This window comes from Manacus candei, unplaced genomic scaffold, assembly GCF_025592945.1.
Source record: "Manacus candei isolate 608988 ecotype Guabito, Panama unplaced genomic scaffold, ASM2559294v1 h1tg000035l, whole genome shotgun sequence".
NCBI lineage: Eukaryota > Metazoa > Chordata > Aves > Passeriformes > Pipridae > Manacus > Manacus candei.
Genome location: NW_026138083.1, coordinates 3785938 through 3807615, shown reverse-complemented (window position 1 = coordinate 3807615; position 21678 = coordinate 3785938). Strand labels below are relative to the sequence as shown.

The 21678-nt window shown below is 42.5% G+C and overlaps 1 protein-coding gene and 2 long non-coding RNA genes across 4 annotated transcripts; 1 reads left to right on the top strand and 2 right to left on the bottom strand.

Moving 5' to 3' along the window:
- Positions 1-1043: 1043 nt before the first annotated feature.
- On the top strand, positions 1044-9073 carry FAM161A (FAM161 centrosomal protein A). 2 transcript variants are annotated; one of them, XM_051792657.1, is made up of 6 exons: positions 1044-1521; positions 2747-2994; positions 3436-4620; positions 7214-7313; positions 7713-7864; positions 8500-9073. In XM_051792657.1, the coding sequence occupies exons 1-6, from the start codon at positions 1144-1146 to the stop codon at positions 9020-9022; spliced, it is 2586 nt and encodes an 861-aa protein (XP_051648617.1). In that variant the 5' UTR covers positions 1044-1143; the 3' UTR covers positions 9023-9073. The 2 variants fall into 2 exon arrangements, with proteins under 2 accessions (XP_051648617.1, XP_051648619.1); XM_051792659.1 differs by lacking the exon at positions 1044-1521 and adding an exon at positions 1720-1830.
- LOC127473248 (uncharacterized) lies at positions 5056-8576 on the bottom strand. Its single transcript, XR_007905330.1, has 2 exons — positions 8481-8576; positions 5056-7614 (listed from the first exon to the last, which is right to left on the bottom strand). It is a non-coding gene; the product is annotated as an uncharacterized LOC127473248 (long non-coding RNA).
- Positions 8979-21668, bottom strand: LOC127473247 (uncharacterized). The gene is made up of 10 exons (XR_007905329.1): positions 19808-21668; positions 18469-18669; positions 16947-17930; positions 16580-16694; positions 14374-14443; positions 12692-12819; positions 10451-10606; positions 9879-10009; positions 9451-9523; positions 8979-9057 (listed from the first exon to the last, which is right to left on the bottom strand). It is a non-coding gene; the product is annotated as an uncharacterized LOC127473247 (long non-coding RNA).
- Between the last annotated feature and the right edge of the window lie 10 nt (positions 21669-21678).

Here is a 21678-nt window from a genome sequence, read left to right as displayed (position 1 = left end):
TCTGTGCAGTGACAGCACTGGGGAGCACTGTCACATTCCCTGCTCTGTTCTGTCTCCTGAAGTTGGCAGTGACTCCTGATGCCATCTCACGAGCCAGAGTATTACAAAGGGTGCTCTGTACACATGGTTTCCTCCCCCTACCCCCCAAATTAATTGTGACTGAGAAGTCAAAAAGTATTGTCTATAATAATGCAAGTTACACTTCTACAACTTGTAATTCTTAGCCTGACATTTTGAATTAACCCTTTCATCTCCATTACTGCTATATTGAAAGAACCCAGTTCCTCTTTATGTTTATTCCTTCCGTGAGCCTCACTCACACTTCCCTTCAGGACTGATTGGAGCTGGAGCCTTTGAGGAAATTTCCACCGTGTTGTTGACCTGCTGTTGCTGAAATGCTTCCCTGTGACTTGCCAAGTAGAACACAGAGAATAATTAAAATAAAAATACATAAATTAGACAGTTGATTTAGGTATTAGTACTCTGCATGAATTATTTATTGGCTGATTAAAATTTTAAACGATGCCTTACCCCACAGGGGTTACATCCAGCAGTGATCTCTTAGTTTAGGTACTTACTCACTTTGATTAAAGCTTTCATTCCCCACTATCACAAACTTCCAGTTCTCCACAAGACCTACAACAACAATTGGATGTGATTTCATCTTCTCATATTTCTTTACATAAAAAGTATGTTCTTTCTTTACATAAAAACTATTTTATTCCACTACAACAAATATGTCCATCAATCATTAATGTGCCTCTGCAGAGGCAGAACATTCCTGCTTATCCTGATTTAGGATAGACTATTCCTAGGGCAGAATGTTCCTGCAGAAGAATATTCCTGCTTATACTGATTTGGGATAGACTATTCCCGGGGCAGAATATTCCTGCTTATCCTAGTTTAGGATAGATTATTCCTGCAGGACAATATTCCTGCTTATCCTAGTCTAGGACAGAATATTCCTGCAGAACATTCCTGCTTGTCCTGGTTTAGCTGTGTTCTGTTACTGCTTACCTGAAGCACAAACTTCAAGTGGAAAAAGCTTCTTTAGCGACTCGAGGGCGTAAAAACCGCGATCTTGTCGAGGAGGGAGCTGCAGGTTCCGACTAAAATCCTGCAAAGAGCTGCCTAAAAGTCAGGATGGCAGCCGATGCGGAGAGGGGATGGAGTCAGGCTCCAGCCCCGGACCTCACTGTCCCGCTGCCCGCGGGCGCAGAGGACGCTGCGGTGCCGGTCCCTGCGGGAGCGGGGCGGGCTCGGGGCAGGGCGGTTATAACGCGCGGGGGCGGAGCGGGAGCCACCTCCCTCCCTCCCTCCCTCCTTCCTTCCCTCCCTCCCTCCGTCCCCGCTTCCCTGCGTGCTTCCCGCCCGGCCCGTGGGCGCCCCGGTGCCGGGATGGAGGAGGCGCACCGGGCGGCCCGTCTGGCCGCGTCCTGCCTGCGCACCCCGCTGGACCCGCGCACCAGAGCGCCCGCCGCGCTCTACGAGCGGGGCCCGCCGCCCGCACCCTCCGCCCAGGTACCGCGGGGCGCTTCGGGCACCCCTGGCACGGCGGGAAGGGCTCGCCCGGACCCGCCCGGACCCGGGGAGGGACCTCCCGGCACCGGGAGCCCGAGCCGGGTCGGCACCTCCCGGCTTGGAACGGGGCAGGAGGTGCAGGGAGAGGCAGGGAGAGGCCTGGCAGACGGACGGCCCCGCTGCAGCGCCGATCCCTTAATGAGCTTGGGCACCCCGGCTCTGGAGAGCAGATGGAGGAGCTGGCGGTGCCCGAGCCCAGGGAAGAGGCTTGGAGCGCTCGGTGGGGTTTACACACAGATCCAGGGAGAGGTGGATAATGCCCCTCACTGGGGGTTCTCTAACAACGCTTTGAATTTCCCTCTGTGTTCGTGGAATTCCCGTTGCGTTTGGGCCGCTCGTTTCTTCCACGCCAGAGTTAAGGGATTTTTGCTGTGAAAACCTACAAGACTTTCTGTCGGAATGTCAAAGCTTATTAAAATAGCTCCGGTGTGGAAAAGTTGTATTCTAATTTTCAGGACAGAGAAATTGCCCCGTGATTATTTTTTTTTTAAAGGACAAAATGAAGCCTTTTAATGCAGGCTAACCTGACTTTAGCAACTTTCCTGACTTGTGTAAGCTTTAAAAATGTTTAAAGAATATTACCTGCACACAGCTGCCAGTGCTGGCAGTATAGTTATATATATGTTTTATATATAGTCATATATAGGCTGGCATATATAGTTCCAACAGTATTGGAAATATAAGCTGTGCAGAATCCCTGTCATCTCACAGTAAGTTATGGAAATGGGAATAAACTTTTATACACCAGATCTCTAATAACTTATTTCTAGAATTCTTATGGCAATGGGAGGCAGGAAGGTTCTGTTGGGGTTTTGTTTGCTTTTAATAAAGGCTTTTTTAGAGCTGCATAGTGATCAAGGAAAAACTGCACTTTACAAAATAGTTATGTTTTTTCTTTTGGTAAGTCCTTTTGATCATAATTCCTGTTATAAATATATTGATAACAGGACAGACTTGGGAATTTTTACAGGCTTTAAATAAGGCCCCCAGGACATAAATTAATATACAATAAGATTATTCCATGGATCTCTGCAGTAACATTTGTATACAGGTTAACTCTATTTGGTGTTACTGTATCATCCATTAGACTAAATTAGAATAAAGCAACATTAAGAACCTCCTTCCCCTTTCTTCTAACAGAAAATTTTAAAAACATCTTTTCCAGGATGGCTTTGATTTAGATTCAAACACCAACAGAGCACAGACCCCCCCTCTAAAAGGAGACTGTGACAAGTGGATAGACTTCTCCAAAATATGCAATTCCAATCAAGAGTATTACTTGAAGCTGGAAGAGTTGAAGAATGCCCATCTGGAGACCATGAAGAAATTGGAAAGTATGTATCGGAACAAACTGCATTTAAGAGGAGCACAACCCTTGGACAAGAGAAAGGACACCTCTTTTAACTCTTGTAGGTAAGTTGGGGGGCACTTTTTATCTGAGGATTCCCAGATGCTTTGCAGGGAGCTGTAAAACAGCAGGCTGTGTTTGTGGGGCTGGAAAGTGTTCGTCTCACCATCTCCTGTGAGTAGGTGATCAGAGAACAGTCAGTTTTAATAATAAAAATGCTCATCACCTCGCTAACAGCCTGTGAGGTTCAGAGGAGGGTGTGCAGCAGGGACTGGGCAGCATGTTTAGGAAAGCACAGGGCCTTTCCCTAGGAAGTGCTGACTTGGTGATCAGCACTAAAACTGGGATCTGGTGTGCGTGCCCAGAGTGCTGCTCTTTTCCCTTCTCGTCCTCCTCGGCCACTGTCCTTTTTGTTTCTAGCAATGATTCCTTAAAGTGAATTTACTGGCTTTGCACCAATGTTGGACTGGCTCAAACCAAGCTTTTTTTTCCCCCCTTTTTTCAAGGCCAACTTGGGACAGGAGCTCGTATCAGCCTCTAAACTTGCACAAATCCTTTTCAGACTCCGACTTAAGTGATCCCTCGGGCTCGACTATATCCGACGTGTCTGACGTGGAATTAGTGTTTGAAGGAAACGGGAGTGAAACCGGATCATCCTCGTTGGCTAAGCAACGGATTGAGAAGATGTGGGATGGGTTCTCCATGGAAGACTACATCTCCCGCCTCCCAGACAGCCCGCCCGTCTCGCCCACCTGCAGGAAGGCCCGGAAGAAACCCAAGGAGTGGTCCCCCAAAGTCACCGTGCCCAAGCCTTTCCAGATGACCATCAGAGAAGCTCAGAAGAAAGAACAGAACATTAAATCCAAGTCACGGATCGAACTGGAGAATCACTTACTGAAGAAGCAGCTGGAGGAAGAGGCGGAGTGCCAGAAAAAATTCCGGGCCAACCCGGTGCCCGCCGCCGTCTTCCTCCCGCTCTACCACGACATCGTGCAGCGGAACGAGGAGCGCAGGAGGTCTGTGAAGGAGAGGAGCAAACTCAAGCTCTTGGCTTCCCAGAAACCCTTTAAATTCATCGAACGAGAGAGGCAAAGGAGCGAAATCAGGAAAATGCAGTTAAGAGACATTTCCGTGCCTGAAAGTCCGGCCAAAGTGTTCAGAGCGAAACCGGTTCCCAAGTGTGTTTATAGCCCAGATTTTAATGAGAGGCTGAAGGAGGAGGAGCTCTACAGGGAAATCAGGATCAGGATGAGAGCTGAGGAGATGCTGCGTAATTCCTCTGTCCCCAACAGCAGGCTGGCCTTAAAAGAGACCAAAAAACCCAAGAAACACAAGAGCACTGACCCAAAACAAACAGCACACAAACCCAGGATCAACTCCAGCATTCCAGACTTTGAAAGGTTATATGAGAGATTCCAGAAACGGCTCCTGCAGCAAAGGCAAGTGAAAGACCTCACAGTGTGTGAGCCCTTCAACCTTCTGACTTCATATATCCCCTCAAACAAGGGCAAGATTCTGAAGGACATTGAGGAGGATGAAGAGAAGCTGAAGGAAACCCGGTGGCCATTCGCCTCTCCCAGACGGAAACCCCAAACGAGACATTCAAGTGAGAATTCCCAACTCTTGGGAGCTGGAAAATCCAAGTCTCCCAAAAACACAGAGTCCACCAGACGAAGGCTACAAGCCTTAAGGTGACTACTTAGAGATGTTCTACTTTATGTGTACTTTAAAAGTAGATTTTTTTTTTTTATTATTTCTACACATGTAGTTAATTCTTCCATGCAGTGAATACAGGACTGAATTTGTTAATATAAGGGCTTAATTATAATATAAAACTTAAAATAATATAAACCAACATACTTTAAATTTATGATTGTTGGAGAAACAATAGTGAATTTTTCTCAGAATGTCCCTAGGAAAGGGATGAATGACTGCTGTTTCCCAGGATATCCTGAATCCCTTAAAATGGCACATACTTTGTGTCCTCTCATGGCAACCCCGTTTTCCTCCTTGGAATCATCTTTGCCAAAGCTTCCTTTGAAGTGGTGCTCTTGGTTTAATATGAATTCAGCCTTAGTTTATTTTCCCCACCAGGAATTCACTTGAGGAAAAGAGAAAGCTGGAAGAACAACAAAAAAGGAACAGAACAAAGCAGAAACAAAGAAAGAAAAAATTCCAGAAAATTGTACTGGCTCGGGCTGAGGCCATTGACCCACATCAGAGCCTTGCTCAGATGTCTAAATCCAAATTAAAAACATTCAGGTATTTTGTGGCATTCCCCTGAATCCAGAACCTCTCATCCAACAATGAGAATGGGAGGTTCAGGATTGCATTGTATGTTAAACATACGATGTGTAAAAAAATAGTCTAAGTTACCATGATGACATGTGATAAATTAAACATTGTGCAAGCAGATAGTTAAAATGGTCAAATTTAGTGTTTCAACTGGGAAATTGTTGCCAAAATCTGAAAATCATTAGAACATATATATAGAAATATATATTCCACCTTAGAGTATTACAGATTAGCTAACAGGGGACTCCTGTGTTTTCTGAATTAACACATCAACTAAAGAGGAAAAGTTTATAACAATTCAAAGGAAAAGGAACAGTGTAGTTACAGAATAGCCTTGCACAGCTGGATACTGCACTGGTACCTTGGGGCAGTGAACATTCCACAAGTCACTTCTTTGTCCCTGCAGGCCCCACTGGAGAGGGAAGATTGGAGCAGGAATATGATTTTTAACTTCACACATGTAACAGCAGCTACCCAGGAAGCTGCTGGTGTTTGGGAGGAGTGGGATGCAAAGTTACCTGTAGGAGAGATACAACTGAAAGACTGTTTCTGTATGACTGAGGGAAGCAGCAGGCAGGGAATGACACCAGTGCTGGGAGCTGGCACTCCAGGTGGCTCCAGCTCTCTGACACGGATCTAACCCCACAACTGCTGCTTGACCTGGTGTCTGGGGCTGATTTAAAACCATTTCTGCTTCTTGCTCTTTTTAATCTTACAAAAAAATTAATCCTGTTTGAGTCTTTAGTGAGGTTTGTGATCTGGCCTGGCACAATGGCACTGCAGGAGGATCACCAACTTCAGGTGCTGTTGTGTGGAGACGGTGAGAGGCACGGGCTGCTCTGCCCCTGCTGCTTCATGCCTGGGCAGGATTCCTGGGCAAACAGGACTCCTGATTTCCAGTAACCAGGCATTCTGTTGGGAACAGGAGCTTTATAACGTATGTGTCCTTGGAGATGATCTGCTGGCTCCGGGACAGAAGCAGAAAACAATTGGAGTCAGAGTAGGTGGAGAGTGAAGAGAGACAGTGGGTGTTTGTGCAGATTTGGTTTGAGTTCATTCACCAGCAAAATTCACACTGCAGTGTTCAGCTTAATCAGATTTGAGGAGCTCTGTAAAACACTCATGGCTTAATTCTTGTCTGCACATAAAGTGATGCCATTACAAAGCAAGGTTATTTCCCTGGTGCTGATGCTCTGGGGCTGCTCCAAGGGCTTAACCTGATAATGCTCATTTCAGCAGTTGGGGAACGAGGTCTGTCAGGGCAAGTGCTCTTCCAAGCAAGGAGCAACAAAGAAGTTCACTCCCCAAAATGGAGAATAACTTGCCTTGGTGCACAGCCACGTCCCAGGAATTCAGAGATGGGCAAGGAAAGAGGCAGGAGGAGAGAGGAGGGTAAAATGCCCCCTGGATCTCATCCTTGGCCTAGCGAGGTGCCTGTCACACACTGAGGATTACCACCCATCCTACCTGGATTATCCAGTGCTTGCTGTGATCCAAATGACCACTTCAGCTGATGAATCAACAGTTTCATCATCCTGCTCTATTGACTGGGCCCCTGAAAAGCCAACTAGGAATAAAGTGTCCTGTGGGAGATCAACTGCTAAAGCAGCAGGAATCTCACCAAACTTTAAAAGCACTGATTTTTATTTAATGCTATTTACATCCTGTGGTGCACTCTGTTTAATTTTGCTTAGAGCAGATGGAAGATCTGTGTGAAAGCAGCATTTAGAAACCCTCAAGTATCCAAATTTTTGTTTTTAAAATCCCCAAAATCTCCAAGAATCCAAACCCAGCCTCTGTTTAACCTCAGTAACCTGCCTCTGCTTAGCCCAAGTGACAACTTCAGAGACGGGTTCGTTCAGTACTTACCTTTTATTTATCTTTAAGTGGGACAATATTTAGTTTGTTATGAGCAATTTAGCTGCTGTAGAAAGTCACTTGTTGTATTATGAATTAATAACAATTTCTCCTGTGCTCTGCTTCCCTTAGGAACAATGAGAAGCGGAGAAGGCAGGAATATTTGCAAGAGTTGCAAGAAATGGAAGAAAGAGTAAAACAGAGGCCTTTGCTTTTTGAAAGAGTCACTCAGGTTGTCTTGTTTCTGTGTTACTGCTCAATTCTTAACTGCAGATACTGAATAAGACATTTGTAGTCAAACATGTTTAGGAGACACTTGAAAAACATTTTTTAGATCAGCATTTATCTGTTTCAATCTCTGTTGCCCCACGTAAATGTTACTAATTTTTGTGACTAACCATTGTGAGTGTGTCCAGTTCAGAGCTCTGAACACAACCAAAAATTGCCAGCACAGGAAAGGAAAATCTGATGTAAAATTTTCAAGTATTGCTTTGCCATTCTTACCTGCAGTGAACAATCATTCCACTTGTCAGCTGCAATTAATGAAACAGAGGATTAATCTCAATAAAAGCATCCAAAGGCAGGCATTCAATGCATTAGATAACACAGAACCATTGTGGTTTTTCCACAGAAAAATGCCAGAATAGCTGCAGAAAAGCATTATTCCAACAGACTGAGAGCACTGGGGATAAACCCAGAGTTTGTTGCAAAGAAAGGACAAACAACTATTGTGCTCCAATGCTCCACTGCTGAAGATTTCATCTCCACTGATGCCAGAGAAAGGTAGAGATTACTGAGGGCTTTTGTTTTTCTCACCCACTGCACATCTAATAATTCGAAAGACATTTTTAGTGTGTAGATTTGGGGTGTTTTTTTAAATTATTTACAGTATTTCCCAGGGAACTGTTTGACTATGTGGTTTGCTTTACTAATGTTAGTGGTAGCATGTGCTTTTTATTGTTCTTCCTGAATTAAATATTATTTCATAAAATGGAAGAGAGCACTGGTTATGTAAGAAAAATGAAGAAAAACATTTTTTTATTTGTTCCTTTCACTAAAAATTCTGGCAGGTTGCTAGTGAAGTCACTTCATTTGTCATTACCTGATGAAGGTTTAAATTTAAACCTGATTTAAAATTTAAAGTTAATTTTTTTTAAAATAAGCCTTATAAAAGTTCATTTTCAATATCCATTAAGTGTTATGATTTAAAGGGAAGTAGAAATAAAAAAAATGGAGTATACAGGCAATACTGTTGAGTTACTTTTTAGCATAAAAGAGACTCTGGTGTGTCCCCTTCCCTTTTCCTTCCCCAGTTCTGCCCCAGCCAAGAATACCAGGATTTGTCCTGTATTACAGGAGGGTACTTTAAAAAGCACTTTCCCAGAAAACAGAATCTCACCTGCCAATTGTCTTTTCAGAGTCATCGAGATCAAAGTGAGGGAAAGGGGATTCCTTGAGGGAGCAGCCGAGGACAGTCCCCACTCTGAGCAGTCCTGGGAGGAGGAGGAGGAGGAGGAGGAGGAGGAAGAGGAAGAGAAGGGAAGAGGTGTCAAAACCTCCACCCCAGATGAGCAGTGCAGTGAGCTGGAGGATGAGGAAGAGCCCAGAGCCAGCCCTGATGCTCCTGAGCCCGAGTCCAGCCCACCCTCCGTCCGGAACAGCGAGGAAGAGGAGGAGGAAGCAAAGGCAGGCTTGTCCCCTGGCCATGCCCAGGAGGAGGAGGAAGAGGAAGCAAAGGCAGATCAGTCACTTGGCCATTCCCAGGAGGAAGGGGAGCAGGAGGAGGATCATTCCAGCCCCAGCTCTGGGTCTGAGGGCTCCCAGGAGCAGGAGGAGGAAGGTCAGTCTGACCCTGAGGCCGAGGGGGCCTCCCAGTATGAGGATGAGGAATATGAAAGTGATGATTCTGAAGACAAAGCCAGCGATGAAGAAGCCAACTGACAGGATGTCTCAGGGCTCAGGAACCTCTTCCATTGCTGGAAGAGAAACAGATACCAGAGAAAAAAAATGGTGCTTTGCTACAGATACAAAATTCTGTGAATTCTTCCCTCTTCACTTCAGAGCCCTCCCAGTGGGTGTTTGTGCAATTGCAGTGTAGCAATTTGGTTTGTTCTCCAGTAAGAAACCTCAAGTTACCAGTTTTTCCACCAAGAAAATAATCTACTTTTGCATTAAACTTCTTTATTCTAGTCTTGTGTGGCTTTAGTGCACCTCTGATCTTAACAAAGAAACGACAACCATTGTTTAATAACAACACCTCGTGTGCTGTGTAAGCACTGAGGTCTCACATCCAGCTTTTTCCACGTGCTGGCAAAGACTTTGGAGCAGTAAATGCCATTGTATCCCACTAAAGGGAGACTCTAGGTTACCTCAGGTTGTGTCAAGCTATGGCAAGAAGTGCTGTAGTACCTCTTCTTACACACAGGTTACTCAGGGCTTCAGCTACGACACAACAAAGAATGGAAATAAAAAGTTTGGGGGTTGTTTTTTTTCCTTCTGCTATGACTGACTTTCTTGCTAACCTGGCACACTCGGTGCTGGGAAACATCACATGCACAGAAAACCTGTTATTGTTTCTTCCTCCTTACTTTGTTACACAGTCTCTCAATGTTTGAACTTTTTTTTAAACATCATTGCTTTTATTTATTTCTGAAACGTGAGCATAACTAATGTGAAATTGAAACTTTTTTTAAAAAAAGACTTGAATAAAATATGAATTAATAATTAATGAAAATATTGAAAATGTTAATCATTACTTCACAAGGTAAAAATCAGAGTTTACAGTCTCTACTTATACCTGGCAGCCCCACAATCCAAACTCAAGGTTGGTTTGCTTGTCTTTGTGAGCATTTTGTAATTCTGAAGAGTTGTCCAGTTAATAATCACACATTACTGGGACTTGTCTCTTTAGGAAATTAAATCTTTTTTCTGAAAGAAGACAGAGGAGATGTAAGTTATGGCTTTTCTCAGATTATTGGAAGAGATTTCAAATCAGAAAAACAATCAATGTGTTTCTAAAGATCTGACAGCACTCAATTAAATGTTCTAAAAGAACGAATATACAGTTGTTGAATTATTAAAATAGGGAATAAAAGTACTACTAAAACTCCTTTGAACTGAAAGTAGCAAAATCACTGCTTTTAAAGGTTTTAGAAGATGGAGTTGGGGACCTATGTATAATTTGGATTGAGTTTTTCACTGAAGTTTTTTTCATATTAACCTTAACAGTAACAGAATTAATGAACACTGAACTAGGATATAAAATATGATATAACCTTTTGGAGGTTATACTTCAGCTTTTTTTTCAGCATTTCTGAAAAAGTCAAGCAGAATCATGTGGAATGAAGAGATCCAATGGATGTGGTTTACCTGGATTTCCAGCCTGATGGCAGTGATGGAAGAAGATATAGTTCAGTTTTAATCAGTGCAACTAAATGCATGTGAGGGTAAAATATATTCCCAAAGCACAGTTCCATCCTGAATACTGCATTCCTGCTCCTCTCATCTTAACAGGGAATTATGTGACTGGAAAAAGACAACAGGAATGATCAAATATAAATGGTTTTAATACAAGAAGGTACTTTAGTTTTCACATGACAATATACACCAGGATTCTTTAATTTGGGAAAGAGAGGGGAGATCAAACTCGGAGATATTAAAGGAACCACTTATGGAAATCAGCTTTTCAAAGTGGAAGGATAATGAGATTTAGGTAGAAAAAAAAAAACAAAACTGTTCAGAAATTGCATTACAAACATAAAGGGATAAACATTCCAGCAAGGAATTAGAAAAGAAAGAAAGCAAAGAAAAATCAGAGATGACAGAATAGAAACGGAGACTGACGGGTCAAGGTGAATTAAACCTCGTGAAGCAAAGTAAAAAATGCTTCAAACAAAGAAGAGGAACGTGTAGACAAACCAGAAAAACTGAGAGAAAATAACTCTATTTAAAGAAAAGAACCAGTAAGTTCCACATGAAAATCGAAATCCAGGTGAAAGATTTTGGCAAATTACAGTAGAAGCATTTTGAGGTAAGAAGCTCATTAAAGGAGAAATGCTGATGAGTTTGTGCTTTCAGGGAGGCTGCAGGAGGGAGATGAATAGGAAAGTTTCTCACAGATTATTGAATATTCTGTCTTTAATATTTTAATTAATGGCCAGAGCACAAAAGTAGAAACATGTTCAAAAATTTGCAAAGAAAATGAGAAAGGTGTATCTGGAGAAAGGATTAAAAATACCACATGGGAAGAAGGGGATAACTTTGCATGTAGGCTCTAGTATTAAATAATAAATTCCAAGTGCAGGAAGAGTGTTTCTCTATAATAATTATACATATTTATTTTTGAAATAAGAAGCCAGAAGTTTTGGATATTGTGCTTTTTCAAGCATTCTTTGTATTTAAAATACTGTTTCCTCTAGAAACCATCTCCTCATGTGCATAATTATCACAACATCAAGCAGGAGGTTACATCCTCTTTTCATTTGAGGAAAAAATTATTACATCATTATCTTTTACAGATGAAGAGAATAACAAAATACCTTCCTCACCTTCAGTGGAATTATAGTCTTACATCTCTGGTTGTATAATTTTTTTGGTTAAAAGAAAAAAAAAAAAGCCCTTGCATGCTCCTGCAAAACTCAGAATTGCTTCTTTCTTCAGTAGGAATTTCAGGTATTTGAGGAATGACAGATCAGAACTTAGACTTACAAACAGTATCAGAAAAATTCCTGTCCCTACTTTGTACTACAAACACCCAGCAGTCAGATGGGGCAGAGAAATCAGGGATCACTGGGCAAGGCAAACCACACAGACACGAAGTTATAGGACCTGATCTAGTGCTTTAGATAGCTTTGTTAAGGAATAACAGCATTAAGAGGTTTCCACTGTGCTGAGTGTGCACAAACACACCACTAAACCCTCAGCCCAGTCCTGCTGGGCATCTGTGCTCACTCAGAGTAAGTACCACTGTTTAAATCCTTCCACAAACAGCTGAGCACATCAAACAGCCTGTCTGTGCCCAAGGAGCACAAGCTCTGTCCTCCCCATTCTTCCTTTTCTTCCTCATTTTTCAAGCCCCTTAATTGAGTCAAATTAACTCATCCACTCTCCCAGCAAAAGGGGGTGAAGGTTAGGAGATGACAGGGACGAGCAGGACTTCACCCCTTTTAATTCTGTTCAGTTATGATCCGTGTGTCACAGACCTGCATCCCAGGATTATCCACATGGGACAATCCCCCACATGTCTCAGTGGCTGTAGCACAACAGAAGGCATGTGTTAACTGGCAAGAAATATTGTTATTTCCTGATAATTAACACCATGTTTAATTTGATTTGATTTAATTGAGATCATGTTTAATTTGATGAGCACAAATGGTACAAGCAAAAGCCAGTTGTCAACAGGACTAAAAACAAGTGTATTTGCACCTGCCCAGCTCAAAACTTGCTACTAATAGTTAGGGCTTAGTAACCAAAGCCGATTACTAACAATAGTTAGGCAGGTTACAATAAGAAGGTTAGTAGGATTAGGCAGGTTACCAACTAACAGTAAGTAACCACACTACCAGCACAGCCAGGAAATTCTAGTTGCCAGGATAATGAATTGCTACAAACCATCTTGTTTCCACACAATTCGGATTTTACACGCAGGCTTCCACACTTCCAGAGGTACCTGGTTCTCAGGAAAGGCTGCTGGTCACTTGCCATATTTTTAAGGCCTGTTTCACACCGTCCCACACTTTCTGAAATGGATAGGAGATACATAAATTACATTTGTGACAAGTAGCAAAAGCAAACAAAGGAAAAAAACCAGCTTTTTGTGCCTCGTGCTGATGAAGTTCTGCTCTGGGGAGCTCGGTCCAGCAACACCTTTATCCCTGAGGAACTGGGATTGCCCAGGGCACACTCGAGCAATGAGCCCTCAGATCTGACACTGCAGGGGCCACACAAACAGCTGGTGTGAGGGAACAAAGCCCTTGAAATCCAGTTTGGGGTTTTGAACTCTGAGTTTTCTGAGAAAAAGAAGCAACTCCAAACATTACACAGCAGAGTGTCAGCCCCACAGTGCTGAGGCCCAGCTGACCGACACGCAGGGCCTGCTGATCCCGTCACTGCAAAATATCAAGAAACACCTATTAACGGTTCATAAAGTTACTTCTTTTAAATCCCTGTTCAGTTAACTTAGTTTCCTCGTGAGAATTTCCTATACCCCTTGCCTGTTAACTGGATCCTTAGTTTATTCCTGGGTGAAACCTTCCTTCTCCTCATACTCTGTTAATGCTGATTTAATTCAGGCCTAGCAAGCTGAGGCTGAGTTTAACTCTCCTCAGGGAGCTGGCTGGGTACCTATTTGCCTGCCCCAGCTTGTTCCTGCCCCTGAGAACTGGCTCACAGGCCCTGCTGCTCACACAGCTCCCTTCCCTCCCTTTCCCACTGAAAGGCAGCTCAGTGTTGCCCAGGAATACTGTTTCCAGCCAGCCACACTACTGCAGAATATTCAACTTCATATAAAGAGTGACTTGGAAAAAGCTGCTCAGTTTTATGCCACAGCCTCTTTTAGACACCCCACAGGCAGTTCCACACCAAAGCCAACTGTGTTCCCACATCCCACTAAAGCAGAGCCAGTAATTCCAAAACGTGAGCCAGACTCCATGTGAGGCCACACAGCTGAGCCCTGCACTGGTTACCTGTCAACACGCTCAATGTGACACTAAATGAAAAGAAAATCCACTCTGGAAGATGTTTCTGTGAACTATAACTCCTCTCTTCAGGACACAGCTGCCACATCCCAAAGGAATTTCCATCCCCTGCTATTCCTGGCAGCTGAAGGGGCAGGAAACCCATGTGGGGAATGTCCAGATACAGCAAGAACCTTCCAGCACTCATCCTACTTTCAACTCCATTCTCACAGGGCCTGTATCTTGACAAAGAAAACTCCTACAAGGCCTGCAAAAAGCTGTGAATTCCTCAGGCAAAAGAAATTCTGGAATGGCCAAGTTTTAGGATAAAGGATCCAAGTCTGTAGATGAGATTCTTTAGATGAGTCTGTAGATATAGAAGGCTTCTCAAAAGGGAGCACAAAACTATCCAAAGAAACTGCACAGCAGAATTTGTCTACTTTTGCAAGTCATCTTGCAGACAGCAAGTAGTTTTCATGATGTTTTAAGATTTTAGCTTTTTTTTTTTTTTAAATAAGTTTTATCAAAACCTCAGTAAAAACACAACATCTAAACAATGGCACAGAGATGCTGAAAATTTGCTTCCCTTTCTCTGAGTTTCATTCCAACCCCACTCACCACCAGGAGCTCCTTTCAGACATCACCCATTCAATCCAGGCCTTCAGCTCTATTTCCTTCAGCAGACGTCCTGTAAAATAATGGAAAAGATCATAACCTGATAAATTATTTGTAATTTGGGCACATGTGGCCGTGAATACAATTCACTTGCCATAAATGAGAACAAAGGGCTGAGGCAGCAGGACCTACTTGATAAAGTATTTGTGATTTTTTTTTTTAATCCTTAACCAATCTCTGGTTTCACAGAACCAGAAATGAATAAAAGTTTGTTTCAGGTGACAGGGAACAATCCCTCTCCTCTCTCCTGGTCACTTACTCTTGCACAGGGTCCAAGGTTTGTAAAGTCCAGATCAAAAAGTCCTCCTGAGCATTCAGTAAATCTATTCAACTTGCTAAAATAGCAGCAATAATCTCAGGAAAACTCTCCACACCACAACAGAAGCTCTTTCCAGCCATTTTGGCGAGGATTAGTGGGAGCAGAAGGAGAGGGAAGATCAAGATGACCACATGTGAAGGTGGGGGAAGTAAAGGGGAGCTGTTAATTTATCTCGGTGATAATACACCAGCACATCCCAAGTGGGTGTTTGTTATTTTTTGTTTACTGTACACAAATCACTTCTCAAATACACGAGGGATCTATTATTTTCCCCAGACTCCTGTGTTAAGCCAAGCACACATTTTTTACAGTAATTTTTAAAAATTCCACCTTTGCTGTTCATTAGATTTTTCCCTTATCCAGAGATGAGCTGGGAGGTGTGGCCCAAAACAACTCTTTCACCAACAACACTGTGTTGCTGGAAGACATATTTGGTTATTAAGTAGAAATGAGCAGATAATTTAAGATTTTCTACCTCTTCCCAAATCAGTTGAAGCCACTAAAATTTCCACAAACGCTCACTCAGTTTTGTTTCCTGACCTGTTCCCCTGCAGGCCACGCTGCTGGTTTGTGCCATCACGTGGGAGAAATGAAAATAAAAGCAAAGAGGGCAAAGCCAACCTCTTTCAGCAATAATTCCAGCCTAAAGCATGTGGAAAGCCCTCCTGAGGACTGGGGTGCTGTGGAGTCACAAGGATCTGTTTGGCTCCACAGGAGAACTGAAACACAAACCCTGCCAACCACTCCCCACCAAAAAGCAAAAAAAAAAAATAAATGCTGACAGGGGCAGATTTCCTTTTACTGTCTTATTATTTTCCTTTTCTGTCTTTCAGCAATCAGAATCAAACCCCTCAGCTCTGGAGTAAATCTGATTTTCCAAGAAGAAGTGATCCCTTTAAAAAAAAAAAAAAAAAGAGAATCCTAACAGAACAGATATGCAAGCTACATTCCAAAGGGTAAAATAAATTTCCACATGGGAGCTGTGACACTCTTCTAGGTTTTTTGTTTGGGTTATGGCTTTTTTCTTTTATTTGGGGGGGAGTGGAGGGGATTGTGTAAGGCTTTTTTTTTTTTTTAGAACTTCCTGCAGCATAATCTCTCTGGCCTCTGTATCCCAGACAATCTGCTGAGGAACATCTACTTATATCCCAGTCACACGAAGAACAATCGTAACAAGAAGCATTGTGCTCTCTGCCATAAACACCAGCAGAATAAAATAGAAAGATTAGGGGGGAAAAATGATTAAAAATAGCACCCTTTTCTTTCCAGAGGAAATAACGTGATTTTTACCCCCGTGCCTTTTGTCACTGTTGTAACAATGGTTCGTTTTAGGTCATATCTGGTTGCAGTCAGAACCAGGAAACCCTGGCACAAATGGACTGTGGCAGTGCTTTGTCTGCACTGTGTGCCTGGGCCAGCTCTGCAGGCTCTGAGGGACTTGGAGGTTCACAGAGCTGTTCCAGGGGATGGGTTTTCCCAGAGCACAATTCCAGTGATACCTGCAGCACTGGAGAGCTCTGCAGGTTGTGACAGTGATGGTGACTTGCTGGAACGTCCCATCTCTCTAAATAAAGTTGTTCATTTTGCACTGGGGCAGAGGTTCAGTGACCTACTGCTGATCAGGCCTCAGCACAGTTCCAAGCACTTATTCCCAGGGAGATCCCTACCATTGACTTTGCAGGAACCACAAAAACTCAGTTCTCTGGATTTGCCTTGCTAGAGAAAAAAAAAATCCCAGTAAAAATCTATCCATCCCCTTTGGCCCCATAGCAGGATTGTGGCCTGCAAACTCACAGCCCTGGAAAACCTGGAAGCATTAGGATATCTTACCTGCATCCCTCACTGTTTTTCCAGGAAGAATCTTCACTACCACCACCACCAGCATCATGTTTTTCCTTATGCCACAAGAAATACACACTTGGCATTGACTCCATATGCTTCCTTCCTAATGGGAATACCAAAGGACCACATTAGTTATTTTTTACTAATAAAAAAGTCATTTCAGGCTGTTTTCAATACCAATGGGTATTAAGGGAAACCCTCTACCCCTGCAGCATCAACGGTGCAAAACCTGCCCCCTCTTCCCATTCCATCTCTCCCAGCAGAGAAAATAAGCAATAACCACCTTTCTTTTCTATATTTCAGAAGTCAAACCTCTTTGGAGGAAGCACAGGAACTGAAAAGAAAACTGTTGTACCCTGGCATCACACATCCACATTTCCTCTGATAAGCAGCTTCTCATTTTCCAGCATCAAGATTTTTCCTTTCCCCCTCCTTTCTTTGTCATTTTCAGCTTGGATTTTTAACTCTTCCCTTTCAAAAGAACAGCTGGTTGTGCTTGGTGTTGGTCCTCTGGGTTTGCACCTCCTCTCCCATCCAGAGTTCCTTCCAGACAGGCCTCCTGAGTGATCCACTTTAATTAACAAGCTGTCCTGGGAAAGGGGGTAAAACACCACATGCTAAATGTCTGTTCTGAAAAACCAGCTGAAAGTGGTGATGCTTGTTGCTGTTGAAACTCTTGATGCTCAGCATCAGGAGAGGGCACTTGTTTGAAAAAGTGAGATGGGAAGTCAAGTTTCTGTAAGAAAAGTACTTTGATGGAAACAGGGACCAGGATTTCACTCCCATCTCACTCAGGGCTCATTTTAAACACTGAAAACAAATTTTTTCCACAAGGAAGGCACCAGAACCCCCACCAGCTCAAGAAATGTGCTATATTAAAGCTGTGTGTTATCTTGTCAACACGTGGAACTCTCCTGTAGCAAGGCCTTTAATATTAATGAAATCATGTCTATGTTTGCCATTCCTGGATCCGAGTTTGGTGCTAATGACACTCAGGAGCAGCAGCTGTTGGCAGACACAGCACACACCATTCCAAAGGGCTGAGTGCTTCCCCCCTCCTCTCCAGCCTGTGGGATACAGGAGAGATCCATCTTCCTCCAGGCATGCAGCAAAGTTTCATGCTCAGGGCTCTCTCCATCTCCCAGCTGCAGCCACTGGAGACTGAAGCTCTTCACTACTTGCTGTCTCTCCATTAGGATTCCACCCCAACTTCCCTATTCCACAGCACTGCAGGGAAATATTCTGGCCAAGAAAATACTCCTTTCCTGTATCATCTCAAGACTGTGATGCTGCATCTTCCTGCTGGGGTGATTTACAAGTATCCCCCAACCTCTGATTCCTTTAAAACCAGAAGTTGTAAGTCAGTGTTTAAAACTCCAAGGCTGACTTTACATTGCTCCTTAAGGGAGTGGGTGGAATGAGTGTAAAGACTGGAATTCACCTGCACTTGAGTTCCTCCCACCTGCCTAATCTCACTGGCACTTCTGGCACACGATTCCTGGGCAGGGAGAGCCCAGAGCCCGTCCCAGTGTGTGGGTCACCACAGAGATGTAAAGCTCATCAGCCTCTGAACAAATTCAATTTGTGGTCAGAGACAGAAATAACTCCTGGTGAGTACCCAGGAGCGAGTGACTGCCTTCGTCCTCACAATATGGTCCATGGAAAAAAGAGAATGTGGAGTGGTGTGCTGAGCAAGGGAAGAAATCAGGGAACTTTTTTTAGGATGATGGAAACAACACTGACAGCATTGGGGAAAACCAAGTTTTCTTCACCCCCTGCAGCACAGATATGAAGTTATAGGTCAGAGTCACCTCAGCAGGAGGTGCAGCTGCATTAGCAGAGGAAGGAATCAATCCAGTCAATAAAGGAATTGATACCTGCCTATAGTTAGAAAATGCCTTTTACAGAACAAGCTGTTCCTCTGGATCACTGAGAAATGGAAGAGTTTTATTGAGTTTCTAAACACACAGAGGCATGTATAATTGATATTGTCTGACTGCCAGGCATTAAGAGCGTTTCAGGATTTTAAATGCTCCCTTCTGCTGTGCTTTCCTCCTCAAGAATGCATCCAACAGCTACTGGAGAAAGAGAAGACATGTAAAAGTTATGAATTTCCTCAGCAATGAGCAGAGGGACGGTAGACAAAGCTTAAAGTAGATGATACCAAGATTTCTTTTGGATCAAACCAATCAAAAGATGCCTCCCAACCACGAAGGGGAAGCTGGTCCAAGGAGTAAAGAGCTTTTTAAATGTAAAACTCACACCAACTGTGCAGAAAGACTCACTTGGTGTTGAGGAGAAAATATTTTCTTAATGGTGTAAAAGCTCACAAACATTCCATGAAGGGACATCTAACTTTTGTTTCCCCTATTCCATGAAAAAATGTTCTATTAAAATGGGATTTACAGTACGAGACAAACTTAGTGGATTATTCCAAATCATCAGCTTTGCCAGCAGACCAAAAAATGAACTCTGAGCTTTTTGTTACCACTGATGTCGGCAAGAAGTGAAAACATTGACAAACAGCCGTATTTAAAAATCTATTATAAAGCAACCCCCAACACCAAGCAGACACAATCCATACCATCAACACTGTAGGTTCCTAACCCTTCACCTCATCTCAAAAAGAATTAAAAAGGAGCATTTTTGCAGCGGGTAACTAACTTGGATTTGTTCTCCAGTTTATTCTCTTTAGAGCTATCAAAAGTAAAACTTCTAAACAGTCAGTTTTATATTTACTCACATAGGCAGTAAACCTGTTTCTCTAAGAAGCATTCACAGAGTAACACAAAAATCAATGATTTTTATTTTCTTTTATATATAGGAAAGCAGGCTTGGAAGCTGCATGGTTTAAAATTCTTAATTTTTGAAGAGAAAACGAGAGGAACACTTGGATTTTTGTGGCAGAGGAAGATGGGCCCTGGAAGCAAACCAAAATAAAATCAATAAGCACCAAGAGAATTCAGGTGAATTTTTACACAGTCTCATTCCTCGTGACTAACAAACAGCCTCAAATTTACCTTGGTGTTATGGAGCCTGTAGAAATCTCATTTTGCACCAGTCAAAGTCAGAAACAGCAGGTTGAGAGGAACAGAATTACACTTTTCAGCATGTCAGCACCTGCCCCTGCCTGCTATTTCTGGGAAAGGCACAGGGCACATTCACCAACCACAATTCCATTGCAATTAGTCTAATGGCAAAAACTTTTGGCTTTACCTTTCTCTCATTTGGATTTTCAAGCAAGCCCTTTATTTCCTCTTGGATCCTTCTCAGCATAAAGTGCCCAAGTTTGTCTTCATTTCAAACAGAAATAGCAGAAGATCAATAAAGGTTTTCATCAGAATGATAACAAAAAAAAAATCCAATATGGGTCTCATGGAACCACAATTTAGACTCTCCACAGAGGTGGTTTCCTATTGGCAAAGTCAGTAAAAGACTTTCCTCATAAATAAGTTCCAGCTTAATATATTAATAAATAAATAAAAAATAAAATTAATAATAAAAACTAATAAAAAATAAATTAAAATTCAGTCTGTGCACATCTGAGCACATGGTACAGACTCTACAAGGGTTTTACTTGTTGGGCAGCAGGTTTGGTTCACAAAATTTCACATCTGCTGCAACACAGTACCTGTATTTATTCACATGAGAAATGCATCTCTAATCCAGTTTGCACTTGTGGTGTTTTACAATTAAGAGATAAAAAAAGAAGGAGTTAGAGAAAGCTGGGAGGAATATTCATTTAAACTTATTCATTTAAGCTTGTTCACTGAGATCTACTCATAAGAAAGATCAGATGTTTTAAGAGTCCATAGAAATTGGGTGAACTCACCTGGGAAAGCCACCTATCTACCACAAATAGATGAGTTTTCACAATTTGCCACAAAAACATTGCCAGGAACAGGAAAAAAAATATCAATACTGTCCATGACAGGCACTATCCTGAAATAGGGAGGTCTCCATAGTTTGATTTTTTTCATCCATCTCACCTTACAGACATGGCTTTGTACTCAGAGAGGTGATAAAAAGCAGGTTCTAGGGGAGCTGAGAAAATAAAAAATGTAAGTTTTAATACAGACAAAGACTGTTTAACATCATTTCAGGGAATAGAGAGCAAGGACCTTGCCCTCTTTTCACATCCCTTCCAAGGATTTATCTGACAGGCTCACTTATATTAACAAAAAAGCAATGTAATAAGTAAAGCTCACAACTGAGATGTGAGGATTGGCACATTAGGAAAACCATTTGGAGCTGAGAATGGAAAAAGGGAGAAGTATAAATTATCTTATTATTTCTACAGCACTTCCTAGAGAAGCATCAGCCCAAGGAATGGGGACCTTGGAAGAAGAAAATGAGTGTTTTACCAGGATTGTCATCCAAGAACCACGTCCTGCTTCCCTAAATAAGAGAGCCCAAAAGGTCCTGTATTCCTGGGGGACTGCACCTGGCAGTGCCCTGAGCAGGACAAAAGATGCCAAATGAAATGTTCCTGGAATCCTAATCCAAATTCTTCTTGCTGCTGGATGGGAAAGGTTTGTGTGGGACAGAACTGGGCAGGATTTATGACATCCACAGAAGCACCTCCTGACCACTGAGCCCGAGGCTGTGCTGGGAATTCCACAGGGCAAAATCAGTTCCCAAATTTATAATGGGAGAGAGTAAGGCAGAATGGTACATTCTTATTACAAATAAACCCCATAGGCACAGTATAATATATTTTAATAATGACTTATCTTAGATTCCAAACTGATTTTATCCGTGTTTTTACCTTCTTCTTCAGAAAATGACTGCAGTGTGACTAATTCCCCCAGGGAAAAAGAAAAGGAATTAAGAACAGTACCTTTCAATAGGAACAGAACCTCTTAATCAATTCTTTAATGTTTTAATAAAATTTCCCTGCTATCAGGGAAATGGCGAAGTCCAGATTGAAAATATACCTTCAAGATGGTTTTCAGGAAACATTTTCAGGAAAGCATTTTTAAGGCTTTTTATATATATATATATATTTTAAAAGTACATCCTTGGGGGCAGCAGTATCCTCTGTCAGACACTGAGGTTCACTGGGATGCTAAAATTGCATCAGTAAT

Bases quoted from the DNA above. Each gene is read 5' to 3' on its own strand.
- FAM161A (XM_051792657.1), top strand. From the start codon at position 1,144: ATGGCAGCCGATGCGGAGAGGGGATGGAGTCAGGCTCCAGCCCCGGAC. The intron at 2,995-3,435 runs GTAAGTTGGGGG...CCTTTTTTCAAG, and splicing joins ACCTCTTTTAACTCTTGTAG to GCCAACTTGGGACAGGAGCT. The intron at 7,865-8,499 runs GTAGAGATTACT...TTGTCTTTTCAG, and splicing joins TCCACTGATGCCAGAGAAAG to AGTCATCGAGATCAAAGTGA.